A 20,253-nucleotide genomic window follows, 5' to 3' on the forward strand; every position below is an offset into this window, starting at 1 on the left:
GTGAGAATGCAGCTAGAAAATATACTATGTCCTTAGAATGTAAAGTTTGATCAGTATTCGAAATCAGAAGTCCTTTACTGACTCCTTTATACACATAAATATTCAAGTCACTGACATGAGTGAATTTATCCTTGGTTCATTAACACTTGTCTAATATCTATCTATATAATAAAGACTTCTCCCTTATAAGGGAAGTAGCTAGGTCAAAGGCCACCACCCTCTCCCACCTATTCCACTCCCACTTATTCCATTCCCACCCATTCCACTCCCGTGCACCACCTTTGTATCCCTCTCATCTTAGCTCCTCATAGATGATGGGTCATCCCTGTCTCCTGCCCAACCCCGGTCAGAAGCAATGCAGCGAGACATAGTATATCCATAGCAAGGCCACTTCATTTAATCACCAACACTCACCTCTCTATCCCCTCATGTGTAACACAGAGAAGACAGGGAAAACACTTCAGGATGCATCAAAGTGCTGGCATATAAAATACAAAATATAAGACACACAAAATATAAAACAACACAAATTTTATATGATGAAAATAAAAAACTTACATCATTATCAGTTTGAGTTATAGAAATTACACTATATGTAGGAATCCCGGACCATACTGAAAAAACAAAATCCAGCTAAATCATCTAGGGCCAATAACATTAAGATCTTTGATAGATGCCTTCCACCACTCCTGGTTGAAAAACAAAATTCCAGCACACACACACACACAAAAAAAAGGAAACCCACCCTCCTACAGTTCCACACATTTATTCCATAACAAAGGCTCTACCAATTGGCTCAAAAAATCACTGGTAGCCTACTACTCAAATATTTACTACAACCTACTACCAGCTTAAATCAACACATCTATAAAAACACACATACACACTAAGATCCCATAACAAACACTTCAAGTTTAACTACCACACTCCTTACTCCAACAAACTCCCAAGACATAAGTCGGACAGAACAATTCCTCTGATGAGAGACAAGAAACACATTAGCATGTCATTGTTCAGGCCACTATTCAGCTTTAAAACACACACACACACACACGTATGTTGGATTCACGGCAAGGATTGGAACTCCAGAAAAGAAGTGCAATTTTCGTGGATCTCAATAACGAGGGAGTACCTTTGTTGTATTAGTAGCAAAGGGGAAAACTTGTGGTGTAATGGGAAGGTGAAGAAAAAAGAAAAAAGGAGTGATTACTGAGGGAAATGGAAGGAAATGAGGAAGGAGATGAACGAGCTCCCCCGGACATCGGGAGAAATGTCAACAAGAGGGCTGCAAACGATGCAGGTGAAGACAAAAATATTAGTAAAAGCATTAAATTTAGAAATATAGATAAGAACAACACAATAGAAAATGGAGATAATATTTTCCATGAATTTAATGAAGGGGGGGATGCCAACCTCCCCCGATTAGCAAGTCTAGAGGAAAAACTAGAGAAAATGACTGAATGTTGGGAGGTTAGGTTTAGCCAACTTACACGGATTATGCAAAGAGTTGTTAAATTGGAAGAACTAAAGGAGAACCAAAACCTAAATAGAGAAATAGAAGAATTAAAAAGACAGTTAAAAGAAGTAAAAGATGAGAAAGAGGAATTAAAGAAATATAAGGAGAATAAAGAATCCATGGCAAAAGAAGCATAAGGTTGGAGAAAAGTCCAAGAGAACAACAAAATTGTATCTAGAGATATAGTGACACAACAGATGAAAGAACAAACTAAGGACACAGTTATTAAAGTGATGAGAGAGAAGGAGAATATAGTAAGAGACTTAGCGGACAAAAAGAAATGTATAATTATATTAGGGATGGAAGAGAAGCATAATCCAAATAGGACTACAAGAGTACAAGAGAAGGAAAAGGTAAACAAGATATTAGAAGTACTTCAAGAGGATGAACAAGAAACAGGGAAAGAAATTGAAGAAATATATAGGACAGGGAAATACAATACAGATAAGACTATACCAATTAAAGTTAAATTCAGGTCACAAATGACAGCAGAAAATATCTTAGCAAAAATAGGGAAACTAGCAAACAGTGATCAATATAAACAGGTATGGATAAAAAGAGAAATTAATAAATAGGAAAGAGAGGATGAGAAAACAAAAAGGCTAGAAGCTAAGGTAAAAAATGAGAAAAAACAGTCAGACAAAGAGAAATTCTATTGGAGACTAGTGGATATGAAAGTGAGGAGATGGTTCATAGCAGAGAAAAACATAAGGGAAACAGAAAACACGATGTAAGTAGCAGAAAATTAAGAGTCTTACACAGATATAGATGGCTTAATAACAAGCTTGAACGAAATGAATGATTACCTGAAAGAAAAAGAACCAGACATAATGGGAACTGTAGAGACAAAATTGAAAGGACCACTACCACCCAACAGTGTAGGACATGGTGCATATAATTATTGGATTAGAGACAGAGAGGTAAAACAAGGGGGTGGAGTTATGTTCCCGACTAAGAAGCATATATATGTGAGGAATGTCACACATGGAAAGAATAGAGTAGAGATGATTATCAAGGAAGTGGAGGACAAGAATGGAATGAGCAGGAAGTTTGTAGTAAATTATGTGCTTCCTAAAATGGCTTCGTGGGAAGAAAGAGAACACAAGAATATGTTAAAAGACACAAGGATAACACTAAATAAGATAATGGAAGATAGAGGAAGAATAGTTATAATGGGTGACTTTAATTGTAAAGAAATCTGCTGGGAAGAGATGACAGTGAAGGGTGGAGATGACCTATGGGGAAATGTACTATTTTATATGATTATCGGACATACAATGACGCAATGGATACAATAGAATATTAGGTACAGAAATGAGGAAGAACCATCAAGACTGGACCTAATAATCACATCAGAACACGAAATAGTGGACAAGATTGAAAATAAGACACCAATAAGTAGAAGTGACCACATGTTGGTTGAACTGGAGCTAAATGAGGAAAAATACATGGAAAAAAATGAACAATATAGAAAGGGAAGATGGATGTATGGAAAAACAAATTTTGATAAAATAAGAGAATTCTTTCAAAAAGCAGACTGGAAAGGATACTCAAGGAGGAAACAACAGTATAAGAGAAATGGAATATTTTGACAAAAATTTATAAAGGAGTGGAAAAGTATGTTCCAAGACAAACACAAGAAAAAGAATATTTAAAGTGTTGGTACAACAAAAGATGCAGGGAGTTAAAAGACAAAGGGGATAAAGCTTGGATAAAATGGAAGAGAGACAAAAGACCTGAAAAATGGAAAATAAATACTAGTTATAGAAACCAATATGTACAAGTGTGCAGAGAAGAAAAGAGAAAATACGAAAAGGATGTCATAGAAAAATGTAAAGATCAATCAAAACTATTTTATAGATTTGTAAACAACAAACTGAAAAACAAACAAGAATTAGTGAAACTACGATGAGGAGTTGAATACACAGAGGAAATAGAAATGGCAGAAATTATGAACAAGCATTTTAAATCAGTGTTTACAAGGGAGAACATACAACCTAGAGATGTCAAGTGGGAGGAGAAAGTCCCCCTATGAAATAGATAGAAGTAATAAGAAAAGAAATAATGAATCACTTGAGTAATCTCGATGTCAGAAAATCACATGGACTAGATGAAATAGCAAACTCGATTTTGAGTGAATGCAGGAATGAAATAACAGACAAAATACATAGTCTAACAAGCAGTTCATTGACAGAAGGAAAAGTGCTAGAAGATTGGAAAAGAGCAAATATAGTACCAATATATAAAGGGGGAAACAAGGAAGACCCTACTAACTATAGACTGGTCTCTCTTACAAGTGCAGTAGCTAAAATTTGTGAAAGAATTATCAAAATTAGATGGTTAAGGGATTTGGAAAAAAAAAAAAACAATGTACTAAATCCAAGGCAATTTGGATGTAGACAAGGATGATCATGTGTCACAAACTTGATTTGTTTCTATTCAAGGCTAATAGATGTAATACAAGAGATGGATGGGCTGATTGTGCATTTCTAGACCTGAAAAAAGCTTTTGATAAGGTCCCACATAAGAAATTGCTAAAGAAATCATGTGGTCACTTCCCAAATGGTGTCTTGTATTTAATTTTATCCACAATTTCAGGCTCTGACGTAAATATTAGGTCTAGTCTCAATGGTCCTTCAGTTTCTGTATCTGGTATTTTCCTTTACCCAATGAGTCATTGTGTATTCAATAGCCATATCCAGTAGTATATATTACCAAAGGTTCTCTCTACCGTCGTTTTGTACCAGAGTCGAACTCATAGCTTATGACTTTGTCTTGGAGAAGTTCGGTAAACCTAGGAGGAGCATACGAATGATTTCGGTGGCCGTAGGTGGTTGGTGAATAAAAAACACCACACTGCTGGAACACCTTCGTTTCTTATTTCCTGGCCACTTAATGATAGCTCATATCAGCCTGAAATCAAAGTGGATTGCTCAAGGAAGAATCTTACCGAATTGGATTCTTCGCCACTGATGTAGACCCTCTGAAAGTGAGGAGCCATGTCTGCCTCGTCGATGGGGAAGGTGTGGGTGTCGAGGTCGTCTGCAACCGTCTCTGAGGGTTCGTACCTCGTGTTCTGACGTTCTCTGTCCTGTCCTCTGCCGAAGAAAGTCAAATGTCAGCGAAAGAGCTTCCAGTAGGAGGCCCGACAGTCCCAGGATGATGCAAACACAATAGTTAAAAGAGAATGTAAACACAATGGCATTAAGATGACACACGCATAATTGTCAAAAGGACGTACACGCAATTGTCTAAAAAGAATATATAAATGAATAAAATAAAATATAAATATATCTCCCCCCCATCATCATCACAGACAATACTGATGAACTTAGGAAAAGATGGAAGAGCGACAAAAAAGAGACTAAATGGCAAATATACATTAAACTGCGAAATGAATACGTATACATACGAAGAGAGGAAAAAAGAAACTATGTTAAAGATATAATAGCAAATTGCAAAGATCAACATAAACTATTTTACAGATATGTAAATGACAAACTAAAAGACAAACATGAAATAGTGAAACTGCGTGAAGGAAATAAAGAATACACAGAAGATGTAGAAATGGCTGAAGTAATGACCAGACACTTTAGGTCTGTATTTACAATTGAAAGCTCACAATTGTGGGATAAAGGTCACCAAGAAGAATCCCCTAAAATGAAAGAAATAACGGTGACACAGAAAGAAATAAAGGACCAAATAAGGAAACTCGATGTCAGAAAGTCACGTGGGCCAGACGGAATAGCGAACTGGATATTAAAAGAATGCATAGATGAACTCACAGATAAAATACACAAAATAATTGACTTCTCACTCAAATAAGGAAAAGTACCATAAAACTGGAAAAATGATAATATTGTACCAATATATTAGGGAGGAAATAAAGAAAATCAAACAAACTATAGACCGGCATCCCTTACAAGCACAATTGCAAAAATATGAGAAAGATTATTAAAAACAAATGGACTAAACACTTGGAAGAGAACAAAATATTAAACCCCAATCAATTTGGATTTAGAAGTGGAAGATAATGTACTACAAACTTAATATGTTTTTACTTAAGATTGGTGGATATAATACAAGAGATGGCTGGGGAGACTGTGCCTTCTTGGACCCACAAAAGACTTTTGACAAGGTACTACACAAAAAACTACCAAGAAAAATTGAAACAATAGATGGAATACAAGGAAAATTATTGGAATGGATGAAAGACTTCTTGGAAGGAAGAAAATGAAGGTGATACTTAGAGAAAAGAACTCAAATTGGGTAAACATGATAAGTGGAGTTCCCCAATGCTCCGTGTTGGCTCCGATAATGTTTGCTGTTTATATAAATGACATGGATGAAGGAATTGAATGTTATATAAACTTCTTTGCAGATGATGCGAAACTATTGAAGAGAGTGAGTAACGAAGAAGATTGTAAATCTTTTCAGGAAGACCTGGACAAAGTCTGGAATTGGAGTAAAAAGATCGAATTGAATTTCAACATTAAAAAATGTAGCATAATGGAATTTGGAAAAAGCAAAAATAGAATATTCGGTCAATACAAAATTGGAACAAAGGAAGTTACAAAAGTAAACCCAGAAAGAGACCTAGGAGTAATTATTTAAAATGACATGACACCAGACAAACATGTAAACAAAATAGTTAGAGAAACCTACAACTTAATAAGATCAATGAAAGTGGCCTTTAACTACATAGACGAGGAAATGGTAAAGAGAATACTAGTTACACTGATAAGACCGAAATTGGTGTGTGCAGCATCACTATGGACACCCAATACAATAAAAAACATAAAGAAACTAGAAAGAATTCAAAGACCATTAACAAATATGGCACCAACACTTAGCAAGTTGACATACGAACAAAGATTGGACAAACTAAACTTATTAACTCTGTAGCAAAGAAGAGAAAGAGGCGATTTGATAACCATCTACAGAATTATGAAAGGGATGGAAATCCTTGATAGGGATGATCTACTTAAATGGGACAGAAGAAATACAAGAGGACACACGAAGAAACTTAAGAAGGACGGTTACAGAAGAGATCTGTAAAAGAACAGCTTTCCACACAGAGTAATAGATACATGGAATAAATTGAAAGAAAAAACAGTGAGTGCTAAAACTACACATGACTTTAAGAAAGAATTGGATGCGGAAAGATACAACTGCGGGGGTCTACGAGCATAGCTCTTCTCCCGCAAAATACAACTACGTAAAAATACACACACACATCCTCGGATTGACGGTGAAGATTGGAACTAAAAAAAAAAAAAAAAAAAAAAAAAAAAAAAAAAAAAAAAAAACACGCAACTTTCGTCGATTTCAGCGACGACGGAGTACCTGTGTTGTATTAGTAGGGAAGGGGAAACCTCGTGGTGTAGTGGGCAGGTAAAAAAAAAGTGAAGGGGAGCCATTACTGAAGAAAATAGATGGAAATGAGAAAGGAGATGAACATGCCTCAAACGCCAGAAGGGGTGTAAACAATAAACGATGTGCAGACGACACAGCTGATGTGGAACAAGTAAGGAAATTAAAAGTAGGAATATAGATAAGAGCAGCTCAATGGAAAGCGGAGATATATATTTCTATGGATTTAATGAGGGAAGAGATGACAACCTCCCCTGATTAGCAAGTCTAGAAGAAAAACTAACAAAAATGAACGAATCATGTGAGGTTAAGTTTAGCTAACTCGTAGTAATTACACAAAGAGTTGATAAATTGAAAGAACTTAAGAAGGAGAATCAAAACCTAACAAAGGAAACAGAAGAAAAAGACAGTTAAAAGAAGTAAAGGATGAAAATGAGGAATAAAAGAAGAATAAGAAAAATAAGGAGTCCATAGAAAAAGAGGTAAGTGGTTGGAAAAAAGTCCAAGAGGGTAACAAAATTGAATTTAGAGATATAATGAAACAACAGGTGAAGGAACGCACTTAGAACACAGTAATTAAAGTGATGAGAGAGAGAGGAAGAATATAGTAAGAGAGTCAGTAGATAAAGATAAATGTATAATTATATTAGGAATGGAACAGAAACATAATCCAAATAGAACTACAAGAGTAATGGATGAGAAAGAAAAAGTAAACAAGGTATTAAAAATATCTCACGAAGGTGAATAAGAAATACAGAGAGAAATTGAAGAAATTTATAGGCTAGGGAAATACAGTATAGACAAGACCAAACCAATTAAAGTTAAATTCAGGTCACAAATGACAGCAGAAAATATCTAAGCAAAAACAGGGAAACTACCAAAAAGTTATCTGTATAAACAGGTATGGATAAATATATAAATATATATATATATACATATATATATATATATACAGTATATATGTATATATATATATATATACATACATATATATATATACAGTATATATATATATATATATATATGCAATAAAAACACTAGGAACGTGTGTTCACAAATGTGTAAGTAACCACTAGGAAAAGTAAACTAACGAAGCAGATCGCTTTCTTATAATTACATCTTCAGCGCAGATGTAATTATTCGAAAGCGCTCTGCTTCGTTAGTTTACTTTTCCTAGTGGTTACTTACACACACACACACACACACACACTTCAACGAACGGACGGCTTAGACGACGTTCTGAAGAAAAAGTGAAATTTCGTGGATCCCGAAGCAAAGGAAGTACCTATTGTATTTACAGGGTGGGGGGGAAATTGCTCGTGGGGTAGTGGGAAAGTAGGGAAAGAGGAGAAGGGGAGGGATTGCTGAGGGAAATGGAAGGAAATGAGGAAGGAGAAGACTTGGCCCAGGCAGACAGACGTAATGTAAACAAGAAACGGCCCCCCGATCAGCTGAGTGACGACGAAATGTCTAATAAAAATGTAAAGATCAGAAACATAGATAAAAGCAGTTCAATGGAAGGTGAGGATGATAATTTCCAAGGATTTAATGAAAGGGTGGCGGATACCAACCTCCCCCGACTGAAAAAAAAACTGGAGGAAAAACTTGAACAAATGTCTGACAACTGGGAAGTTAGGTTTGGCAAGATGACTAAAATTGCCGAGAGATTTAAAAAATTGGAAAAACTAGAGAAGGCGAACAAAAACTTAACTGATGAAATAGAAGACCTAAAAAGACAGTTAAGAGAAGTAAAGGTGGAGAATGAGGAATTGAAGAGGAATAGTAAAGAAAACAGAGAAACCATAACTAAAGAAGCTAAAAATTGGAAGACAACCCAAGAAGAAAACAAAGTTTCATTCACTGACATAATCAAACAGCAATTGAAAGAACATACTGAAGACTCAGTTATTAAAGTGATGAGACAAAAGGAGAATATAGTAAGAGATTTAGCAGACAAGAAGAAATGTATAATTATATTAGGAATGGAAGAGAAACACAACCCAGATAGAACCACAAGAATCAAAGAAGAAAACGAAAAAGTAAGCCAATTACTAGAATCAGTACAGGAAGATGAACTGGAAATTATGAAGCAAATCGAAGAGAAATTTAGACTTGGAAAGTATAGCACAGACAAGACCAGACCAATTAAGATTAAATTCAAGTCACAAACGACGGCAGAGAATATCTTATCCAAAACAGGGAAACTAGCAACAAGTGAACAATATAAAAAGGTATGGATAAAAAGGGAAATGAATAAACAGGAAAGAGAGGAAGAAAAACAGAAAAGACTTAAAGCTAAGGAAAAAAACGAGAACAGAACGGAGTCAGAAAAAGAGAGATTCTATTGGAGAGTAGTGAATATGAAACTAAAGAAAGTCGACATACAAGAGAAAAACAAAAGGGAAACAGAGAACACAATGGAGGTGGCAGAAAACTAAGAGTGTCTTACACAAATATAGATGGATTAATAACAGGATTGAATGAGCTGAATGATTATTTGAAGGAAAAAGAACCAGACATAATGGGAATTGTAGAAACAAAATTAAAAGGTCCACTACCACCCAACAGTGTAGGACATGATGCATATAATTATTGGATTAGAAACAGAGAGAAAAAGCAAGGGGGTGGAGTTATGTTCCTGACTAAGAAGGATATAAACGTGAAGTGTGTCACATATGGAAAGAATACAGTAGAGATGATAATGATGGAAGTAGAAGACAGAGATAAGAAGAGCAGAAAGTTTGTGATAAATTATGTGCCCCCAAAAACAGCCTCAAGGGAAGAGAGTGAACATAAAAGTATGTTAGAGAACACAAAGATAGCATTAAACAAGATAATGGAAGATGGAGGAAAAATAGTTATGATGGGCGACTTTAATTGCAAAGAAATATGCTGGGAAGAAATGACAGTAAAGGGTGGAGACGGCTCATGGGGAAACGCTCTACTTGAGATGATTACTGACCATACAATGACACAGTGGATACAGGAGAACACTAGGTATAGAAATGAAGAAGAGCCATCGAGACTAGACTTAATAATTACATCTGAACCTAGAATAGTGGACAAGATTGAATATAAAACACCAATAAGTAAAAGTGACCACATATTGATTGAACTGGAACTTAATGAAGAAAAATATATGAAAAGAAATGAACAATATAGAAAAGGAAGAATTATGTATGAAAAAACAAACTTTGATCAAATAAGAGAATTCTTTCAAAAAGAAAACTGGGAAGAAATATACAAAGAAGAAACAACAGTAGAAGAGAAATGGAATATTCTGACAAAAATTTACAAAAAAGGAGTGGAAAAGTATGTCCCAAGACAAAAACAAGAAAAAGAATATGTAAAATGCTGGTACAACAAAAGCTGTAGGGAGTTAAAAGACAAAAGAGACAAAGCCTGGACCAAATGGAAAAAGGACAGACCTGAAAAATGGAAAATATATACCTGTTATAGAAATGAATATGTACAAACGTGCAGAGAGGAAAAGAGAAAATATGAAAAAGATGTCATAGAAAAGTGTAAAGATCAACCAAAACTATTCTACAGATTTGTAAACAATAAAATGAAAAACAAACAAGACTTGGAGAAATTAAGACAAGGGGGAGTTGAATACACTGAGGAAATAGAAATGGCAGAAATTATGAACAAACATTTTAAATCAGTGTTTACACAGGAGAACATACAACCTGAAGAGAACGAATGGAAAGAGAAAGTCCCTCCTATGGAAGAAATAGAAGTAACAAAGAATGAAATATTGACACACTTGAGTAATCTTGATGTCAGAAAATCGCATGGACCAGATGAAATAGCAAACTGGATTCTGAAAGAATGCAGGAATGAACTGGCAGACAAAATACATAGCATACTAAACAGTTCCTTGAAAGAAGGAAAAGTTCCAGAAGATTGGAAAAAAGCAAATATAGTACCTATATATAAAGGAGGAAATAAAGAAGAACCTACCAACTATAGACCAGTCTCTCTAACAAGTACAATAGCAAAAATTTGTGAAAGAATTATCAAAAATAGATGGGTAAAATATTTAGAAAAAAACAAAGTGTTAAATCCAAGGCAATTTGGATTCAGACAAGGACGATCATGCGTCACCAATTTAATATGTTTCTATTCAAGGCTAATAGATATAATACAAGAAAGAGATGGATGGGCTGATTGTGCATTTCTAGACCTAAAAAAAGCTTTTGACAAAGTACCACATAAGAAGTTGCTTAAGAAATTAGAATATGAAGGAGGAATACAAGGTAAATTGCTAAATTGGATGGAAGACTTTTTGCAAGAAAGAAAAATGAGAGTAGTGATAAGAGATCAGCACTCAAAATGGAATGAAGTAATAAGCGGTGTCCCGCAGGGAACAGTTCTGGCCCCAATAATGTTTGCTATATATATTAATGATATGGATGAAGGAATTGAAAGCTATATGAGCTTCTTTGCAGATGATGCAAAATTACTGAAAAGAGTGAAAAATGAAGAAGATTGTGAATCACTACAGAGAGATCTAAATAAAGTACAAGAATGGAGTAGGAAGTGGGAGATGGAGTTCAATACAAAAAAGTGTAGTATAATGGAATTTGGAAAAAGCAAAAACAGAATAACAGGATCATATAATTTGGGAGAAGAAGGAATAAAAAGAGTAGAAAATGAGAGGGACCTGGGAGTCATTGTTATGAATAATATGTCACCTGAGAAACATATAAATAAGATTTTTGGAGAAACTTATAATTTAATAAGAACAATCAAAGTGGCATTTACATACCTGGATGAAGAAATGGTGAGGAAAATCCTAATCACCCTGATAAGACCAAGATTAGAATATGCAGCAACGATATGGTCACCAAGTACAAAAAAAATGTATAAAAAAACTTGAAAGAATACAAAGAGCAATTACAAAACTGGCACCAACACTCTCAAAACTATCATATGAAGAGAGACTACAAAAACTTAAACTACAGACACTAGAGCAAAGAAGAGAGAGAGGAGATTTGATAGCTATTTACAGAATCATGAAAGGCATAGAAATTACTGATAGAGAGAATCTGATAAAATGGGATGACAGAAATACAAGAGGACACGGAAAGAAAATAAAAAAAGACAACTATAGAAGAGATTTTAAAAAGAACAGCTTTCCTCACAGAGCAATAGACAGTTGGAACAAGTTAGATGAGAAAGTGGTGTGTGCAAAAACAATACATGAATTTAAAAATAGTTTAGATAAAATGAGATATGAAGACGGGACCTCACGAGCATAGCTCCCCTTCCCGTAAAATACAACTAGGTAAATACAACTAGGTAAATACACACTTCAACGAACAGACGGCATAGACGACGTTCTGAAGAAAAAGTGAAATTTCGTGGATCCCGAAGCAAAGGAAGTACCTATTGTATTTACAGGGTGGGGGGGGGAAATTGCTCGTGGGGTAGTGGGAAAGTAGGGAAAGAGGAGAAGGGGAGGGATTGCTGAGGGAAATGGAAGGAAATGAGGAAGGAGAAGACTTGGCCCAGGCAGACAGACGTAATGTAAACAAGAAACGGCCCCCCGATCAGCTGAGTGACGACGAAATGTCTAATAAAAATGTAAAGATCAGAAACATAGATAAAAGCAGTTCAATGGAAGGTGAGGATGATAATTTCCAAGGATTTAATGAAAGGGTGGCGGATACCAACCTCCCCCGACTGAAAAAAAAACTGGAGGAAAAACTTGAACAAATGTCTGACAACTGGGAAGTTAGGTTTGGCAAGATGACTAAAATTGCCGAGAGGTTTGAAAAATTGGAAAAAATAGAGAAGGCGAACAAAAACTTAACTGATGAAATAGAAGACCTAAAAAGACAGTTAAGAGAAGTAAAGGTGGAGAATGAGGAATTGAAGAGGAATAGTAAAGAAAACAGAGAAACCATAACTAAAGAAGCTAAAAATTGGAAGACAACCCAAGAAGAAAACAAAGTTTCATTCACTGACATAATCAAACAGCAATTGAAAGAACATACTGAAGACTCAGTTATTAAAGTGATGAGACAAAAGGAGAATATAGTAAGAGATTTAGCAGACAAGAAGAAATGTATAATTATATTAGGAATGGAAGAGAAACACAACCCAGATAGAACCACAAGAATCAAAGAAGAAAACGAAAAAGTAAGCCAATTACTAGAATCAGTACAGGAAGATGAACTGGAAATTATGAAGCAAATCGAAGAGAAATTTAGACTTGGAAAGTATAGCACAGACAAGACCAGACCAATTAAGATTAAATTCAAGTCACAAACGACGGCAGAGAATATCTTATCCAAAACAGGGAAACTAGCAACAAGTGAACAATATAAAAAGGTATGGATAAAAAGGGAAATGAATAAACAGGAAAGAGAGGAAGAAAAACAGAAAAGACTTAAAGCTAAGGAAAAAAACGAGAACAGAACGGAGTCAGAAAAAGAGAGATTCTATTGGAGAGTAGTGAATATGAAACTAAAGAAAGTCGACATACAAGAGAAAAACAAAAGGGAAACAGAGAACACAATGGAGGTGGCAGAAAACTAAGAGTGTCTTACACAAATATAGATGGATTAATAACAGGATTGAATGAGCTGAATGATTATTTGAAGGAAAAAGAACCAGACATAATGGGAATTGTAGAAACAAAATTAAAAGGTCCACTACCACCCAACAGTGTAGGACATGATGCATATAATTATTGGATTAGAAACAGAGAGAAAAAGCAAGGGGGTGGAGTTATGTTCCTGACTAAGAAGGATATAAACGTGAAGTGTGTCACATATGGAAAGAATACAGTAGAGATGATAATGATGGAAGTAGAAGACAGAGATAAGAAGAGCAGAAAGTTTGTGATAAATTATGTGCCCCCAAAAACAGCCTCAAGGGAAGAGAGTGAACATAAAAGTATGTTAGAGAACACAAAGATAGCATTAAACAAGATAATGGAAGATGGAGGAAAAATAGTTATGATGGGCGACTTTAATTGCAAAGAAATATGCTGGGAAGAAATGACAGTAAAGGGTGGAGACGGCTCATGGGGAAACGCTCTACTTGAGATGATTACTGACCATACAATGACACAGTGGATACAGGAGAACACTAGGTATAGAAATGAAGAAGAGCCATCGAGACTAGACTTAATAATTACATCTGAACCTAGAATAGTGGACAAGATTGAATATAAAACACCAATAAGTAAAAGTGACCACATATTGATTGAACTGGAACTTAATGAAGAAAAATATATGAAAAGAAATGAGCAATATAGAAAAGGAAGAATTATGTACGAAAAAAACAAACTTTGATAAAATAAGAGAATTCTTTCAAAAAGAAAACTGGGAAGAAATATACAAAGAAGAAACAACAGTAGAAGAGAAATGGAATATTTTGACAAAAACTTACAAAAAAGGAGTGGAAAAGTATGTCCCAAGACAAAAACAAGAAAAAGAATATGTAAAATGCTGGTACAACAAAAGCTGTAGGGAGTTAAAAGACAAAAGAGACAAAGCCTGGACCAAATGGAAAAAGGACAGACCTGAAAAATGGAAAATATATACCTGTTATAGAAATGAATATGTACAAACGTGCAGAGAGGAAAAGAGAAAATATGAAAAAGATGTCATAGAAAAGTGTAAAGATCAACCAAAACTATTCTACAGATTTGTAAACAATAAAATGAAAAACAAACAAGACTTGGAGAAATTAAGACAAGGGGGAGTTGAATACACTGAGGAAATAGAAATGGCAGAAATTATGAACAAACATTTTAAATCAGTGTTTACACAGGAGAACATACAACCTGAAGAGAACGAATGGAAAGAGAAAGTCCCTCCTATGGAAGAAATAGAAGTAACAAAGAATGAAATATTGACACACTTGAGTAATCTTGATGTCAGAAAATCGCATGGACCAGATGAAATAGCAAACTGGATTCTGAAAGAATGCAGGAATGAACTGGCAGACAAAATACATAGCATACTAAACAGTTCCTTGAAAGAAGGAAAAGTTCCAGAAGATTGGAAAAAAGCAAATATAGTACCTATATATAAAGGAGGAAATAAAGAAGAACCTACCAACTATAGACCAGTCTCTCTAACAAGTACAATAGCAAAAATTTGTGAAAGAATTATCAAAAATAGATGGGTAAAATATTTAGAAAAAAACAAAGTGTTAAATCCAAGGCAATTTGGATTCAGACAAGGACGATCATGCGTCACCAATTTAATATGTTTCTATTCAAGGCTAATAGATATAATACAAGAAAGAGATGGATGGGCTGATTGTGCATTTCTAGACCTAAAAAAAGCTTTTGACAAAGTACCACATAAGAAGTTGCTTAAGAAATTAGAATATGAAGGAGGAATACAAGGTAAATTGCTAAATTGGATGGAAGACTTTTTGCAAGAAAGAAAAATGAGAGTAGTGATAAGAGATCAGCACTCAAAATGGAATGAAGTAATAAGCGGTGTCCCGCAGGGAACAGTTCTGGCCCCAATAATGTTTGCTATATATATTAATGATATGGATGAAGGAATTGAAAGCTATATGAGCTTCTTTGCAGATGATGCAAAATTACTGAAAAGAGTGAAAACTGAAGAAGATTGTGAATCACTACAGAGAGATCTAAATAAAGTACAAGAATGGAGTAGGAAGTGGGAGATGGAGTTCAATACAAAAAAGTGTAGTATAATGGAATTTGGAAAAAGCAAAAACAGAATAACAGGATCATATAATTTGGGAGAAGAAGGAATAAAAAGAGTAGAAAATGAGAGGGACCTGGGAGTCATTGTTATGAATAATATGTCACCTGAGAAACATATAAATAAGATTTTTGGAGAAACTTATAATTTAATAAGAACAATCAAAGTGGCATTTACATACCTGGATGAAGAAATGGTGAGGAAAATCCTAATCACCCTGATAAGACCAAGATTAGAATATGCAGCAACGATATGGTCACCAAGTACAAAAAAATGTATAAAAAAACTTGAAAGAATACAAAGAGCAATTACAAAACTGGCACCAACACTCTCAAAACTATCATATGAAGAGAGACTACAAAAACTTAAACTACAGACACTAGAGCAAAGAAGAGAGAGAGGAGATTTGATAGCTATTTACAGAATCATGAAAGGCATAGAAATTACTGATAGAGAGAATCTGATAAAATGGGATGACAGAAATACAAGAGGACACGGAAAGAAAATAAAAAAAGACAACTATAGAAGAGATTTTAAAAAGAACAGCTTTCCTCACAGAGCAATAGACAGTTGGAACAAGTTAGATGAGAAAGTGGTGTGTGCAAAAACAATACATGAATTTAAAAATAGTTTAGATAAAATGAGATATGAAGACGGGACCTCACGAGCATAGCTCCCCTTCCCGTAAAATACAACTAGGTAAATACAACTAGGTAAATACACACTTCAACGAACAGACGGCATAGACGACGTTCTGAAGAAAAAGTGAAATTTCGTGGATCCCGAAGCAAAGGAAGTACCTATTGTATTTACAGGGTGGGGGGGGAAATTGCTCGTGGGGTAGTGGGAAAGTAGGGAAAGAGGAGAAGGGGAGGGATTGCTGAGGGAAATGGAAGGAAATGAGGAAGGAGAAGACTTGGCCCAGGCAGACAGACGTAATGTAAACAAGAAACGGCCCCCCGATCAGCTGAGTGACGACGAAATGTCTAATAAAAATGTAAAGATCAGAAACATAGATAAAAGCAGTTCAATGGAAGGTGAGGATGATAATTTCCAAGGATTTAATGAAAGGGTGGCGGATACCAACCTCCCCCGACTGAAAAAAAACTGGAGGAAAAACTTGAACAAATGTCTGACAACTGGGAAGTTAGGTTTGGCAAGATGACTAAAATTGCCGAGAGATTTAAAAAATTGGAAAAACTAGAGAAGGCGAACAAAAACTTAACTGATGAAATAGAAGACCTAAAAAGACAGTTAAGAGAAGTAAAGGTGGAGAATGAGGAATTGAAGAGGAATAGTAAAGAAAACAGAGAAACCATAACTAAAGAAGCTAAAAATTGGAAGACAACCCAAGAAGAAAACAAAGTTTCATTCACTGACATAATCAAACAGCAATTGAAAGAACATACTGAAGACTCAGTTATTAAAGTGATGAGACAAAAGGAGAATATAGTAAGAGATTTAGCAGACAAGAAGAAATGTATAATTATATTAGGAATGGAAGAGAAACACAACCCAGATAGAACCACAAGAATCAAAGAAGAAAACGAAAAAGTAAGCCAATTACTAGAATCAGTACAGGAAGATGAACTGGAAATTATGAAGCAAATCGAAGAGAAATTTAGACTTGGAAAGTATAGCACAGACAAGACCAGACCAATTAAGATTAAATTCAAGTCACAAACGACGGCAGAGAATATCTTATCCAAAACAGGGAAACTAGCAACAAGTGAACAATATAAAAAGGTATGGATAAAAAGGGAAATGAATAAACAGGAAAGAGAGGAAGAAAAACAGAAAAGACTTAAAGCTAAGGAAAAAAACGAGAACAGAACGGAGTCAGAAAAAGAGAGATTCTATTGGAGAGTAGTGAATATGAAACTAAAGAAAGTCGACATACAAGAGAAAAACAAAAGGGAAACAGAGAACACAATGGAGGTGGCAGAAAACTAAGAGTGTCTTACACAAATATAGATGGATTAATAACAGGATTGAATGAGCTGAATGATTATTTGAAGGAAAAAGAACCAGACATAATGGGAATTGTAGAAACAAAATTAAAAGGTCCACTACCACCCAACAGTGTAGGACATGATGCATATAATTATTGGATTAGAAACAGAGAGAAAAAGCAAGGGGGTGGAGTTATGTTCCTGACTAAGAAGGATATAAACGTGAAGTGTGTCACATATGGAAAGAATACAGTAGAGATGATAATGATGGAAGTAGAAGACAGAGATAAGAAGAGCAGAAAGTTTGTGATAAATTATGTGCCCCCAAAAACAGCCTCAAGGGAAGAGAGTGAACATAAAAGTATGTTAGAGAACACAAAGATAGCATTAAACAAGATAATGGAAGATGGAGGAAAAATAGTTATGATGGGCGACTTTAATTGCAAAGAAATATGCTGGGAAGAAATGACAGTAAAGGGTGGAGACGGCTCATGGGGAAACGCTCTACTTGAGATGATTACTGACCATACAATGACACAGTGGATACAGGAGAACACTAGGTATAGAAATGAAGAAGAGCCATCGAGACTAGACTTAATAATTACATCTGAACCTAGAATAGTGGACAAGATTGAATATAAAACACCAATAAGTAAAAGTGACCACATATTGATTGAACTGGAACTTAATGAAGAAAAATATATGAAAAGAAATGAACAATATAGAAAAGGAAGAATTATGTATGAAAAAACAAACTTTGATCAAATAAGAGAATTCTTTCAAAAAGAAAACTGGGAAGAAATATACAAAGAAGAAACAACAGTAGAAGAGAAATGGAATATTCTGACAAAAATTTACAAAAAAGGAGTGGAAAAGTATGTCCCAAGACAAAAACAAGAAAAAGAATATGTAAAATGCTGGTACAACAAAAGCTGTAGGGAGTTAAAAGACAAAAGAGACAAAGCCTGGACCAAATGGAAAAAGGACAGACCTGAAAAATGGAAAATATATACCTGTTATAGAAATGAATATGTACAAACGTGCAGAGAGGAAAAGAGAAAATATGAAAAAGATGTCATAGAAAAGTGTAAAGATCAACCAAAACTATTCTACAGATTTGTAAACAATAAAATGAAAAACAAACAAGACTTGGAGAAATTAAGACAAGGGGGAGTTGAATACACTGAGGAAATAGAAATGGCAGAAATTATGAACAAACATTTTAAATCAGTGTTTACACAGGAGAACATACAACCTGAAGAGAACGAATGGAAAGAGAAAGTCCCTCCTATGGAAGAAATAGAAGTAACAAAGAATGAAATATTGACACACTTGAGTAATCTTGATGTCAGAAAATCGCATGGACCAGATGAAATAGCAAACTGGATTCTGAAAGAATGCAGGAATGAACTGGCAGACAAAATACATAGCATACTAAACAGTTCCTTGAAAGAAGGAAAAGTTCCAGAAGATTGGAAAAAAGCAAATATAGTACCTATATATAAAGGAGGAAATAAAGAAGAACCTACCAACTATAGACCAGTCTCTCTAACAAGTACAATAGCAAAAATTTGTGAAAGAATTATCAAAAATAGATGGGTAAAATATTTAGAAAAAAACAAAGTGTTAAATCCAAGGCAATTTGGATTCAGACAAGGACGATCATGCGTCACCAATTTAATATGTTTCTATTCAAAGCTAATAGATGTAATACAAGAAAGAGATGGATGGGCGGACTGTGCATTTCTAGACCTAAAGAAAGCTTTTGACAAAGTACCACATAAGAAGTTGCTTAAGAAATTAGAAACTGAAGGAGGAATACAGAGCAAACTGCTAAATTGGATGGAAGACTTTTTGCAAGAAAGAAAAATGAGAGTAGTGATAAGAGACAAACACTCAAAATGGGATGAAGTAATAAGCGGTGTTCCGCAGGGAACAGTTCTGGCCCCAATAATGTTTGCTATATATATTAATGATATGGATGAAGGAATTGAAAGCTATATGAGCTTCTTTGCAGATGATGCAAAACTACTGAAAAGAGTGAAAACGGAAGAAGATTGTGAATCACTACAGAGAGATCTAAATAAAGTATGGGAATGGAGTAGGAAGTGGGAGATGGAGTTCAATACAAAAAAGTGTAGTATAATGGAATTTGGAAAAAAGCAAAAACAGAATAACAGGAGCATATAAATTGGGAGAAGGAATAAAAAAGTAGAAAATGAGAAGGACCTGGGAGTCATTGTTATGAATAATATGTCACCTGAGAAACATATAAATAAGATTTTTGGAGAAACTTATAATTTAATAAGAACAATCAAAGTTGCATTTACATACCTGGATGAAGAAATGGTGAAGAAAATCCTAATCACCCTGATAAGACCAAGATTGGAATATGCAGCTACGATATGGTCACCAAGTACAAAAAAAATGTATAAAAAACTTGAAAGAATACAAAGAGCAATTACAAAATTGGCACCAACACTCTCAAAACTATCATATGAAGAGAGACTAGAAAAACTTGAACTACAGACACTAGAGCAAAGAAGAGAGAGGAGATTTGATAGCTATTTACAGAATCATGAAAGGCATGGAAATTACTGGTAGAGAGAATCTGATAAAATGGGATGACAGAAATACAAGAGGACACGGAAAGAAAATAAAAAAAGACAGCTATAGAAGAGATTTGAAAAAGAACAGCTTTCCTCAC

At 34.8% G+C, this 20,253-nt stretch overlaps 1 protein-coding gene across 10 annotated transcripts in view; it reads right to left on the reverse strand.

The window, feature by feature from the left end:
* AMPdeam (AMP deaminase) overlaps positions 1-20,253 on the reverse strand; it is a 432,435-nt gene that overhangs the window by 124,364 nt on the left and 287,818 nt on the right. For all 10 annotated transcript variants that reach the window (XM_076210194.1, XM_076210195.1, XM_076210191.1 and 7 more), the window contains one exon: positions 4,467-4,614. In XM_076210194.1, the coding sequence (XP_076066309.1) occupies positions 4,467-4,614 (148 nt within the window). The remainder of the gene's footprint in view (positions 1-4,466; positions 4,615-20,253) is intronic.

This window comes from Oratosquilla oratoria, chromosome 27 (assembly GCF_046742065.1).
Source record: "Oratosquilla oratoria isolate Oo_2021 chromosome 27, ASM4674206v1, whole genome shotgun sequence".
Lineage (NCBI taxonomy): Eukaryota > Metazoa > Arthropoda > Malacostraca > Stomatopoda > Squillidae > Oratosquilla > Oratosquilla oratoria.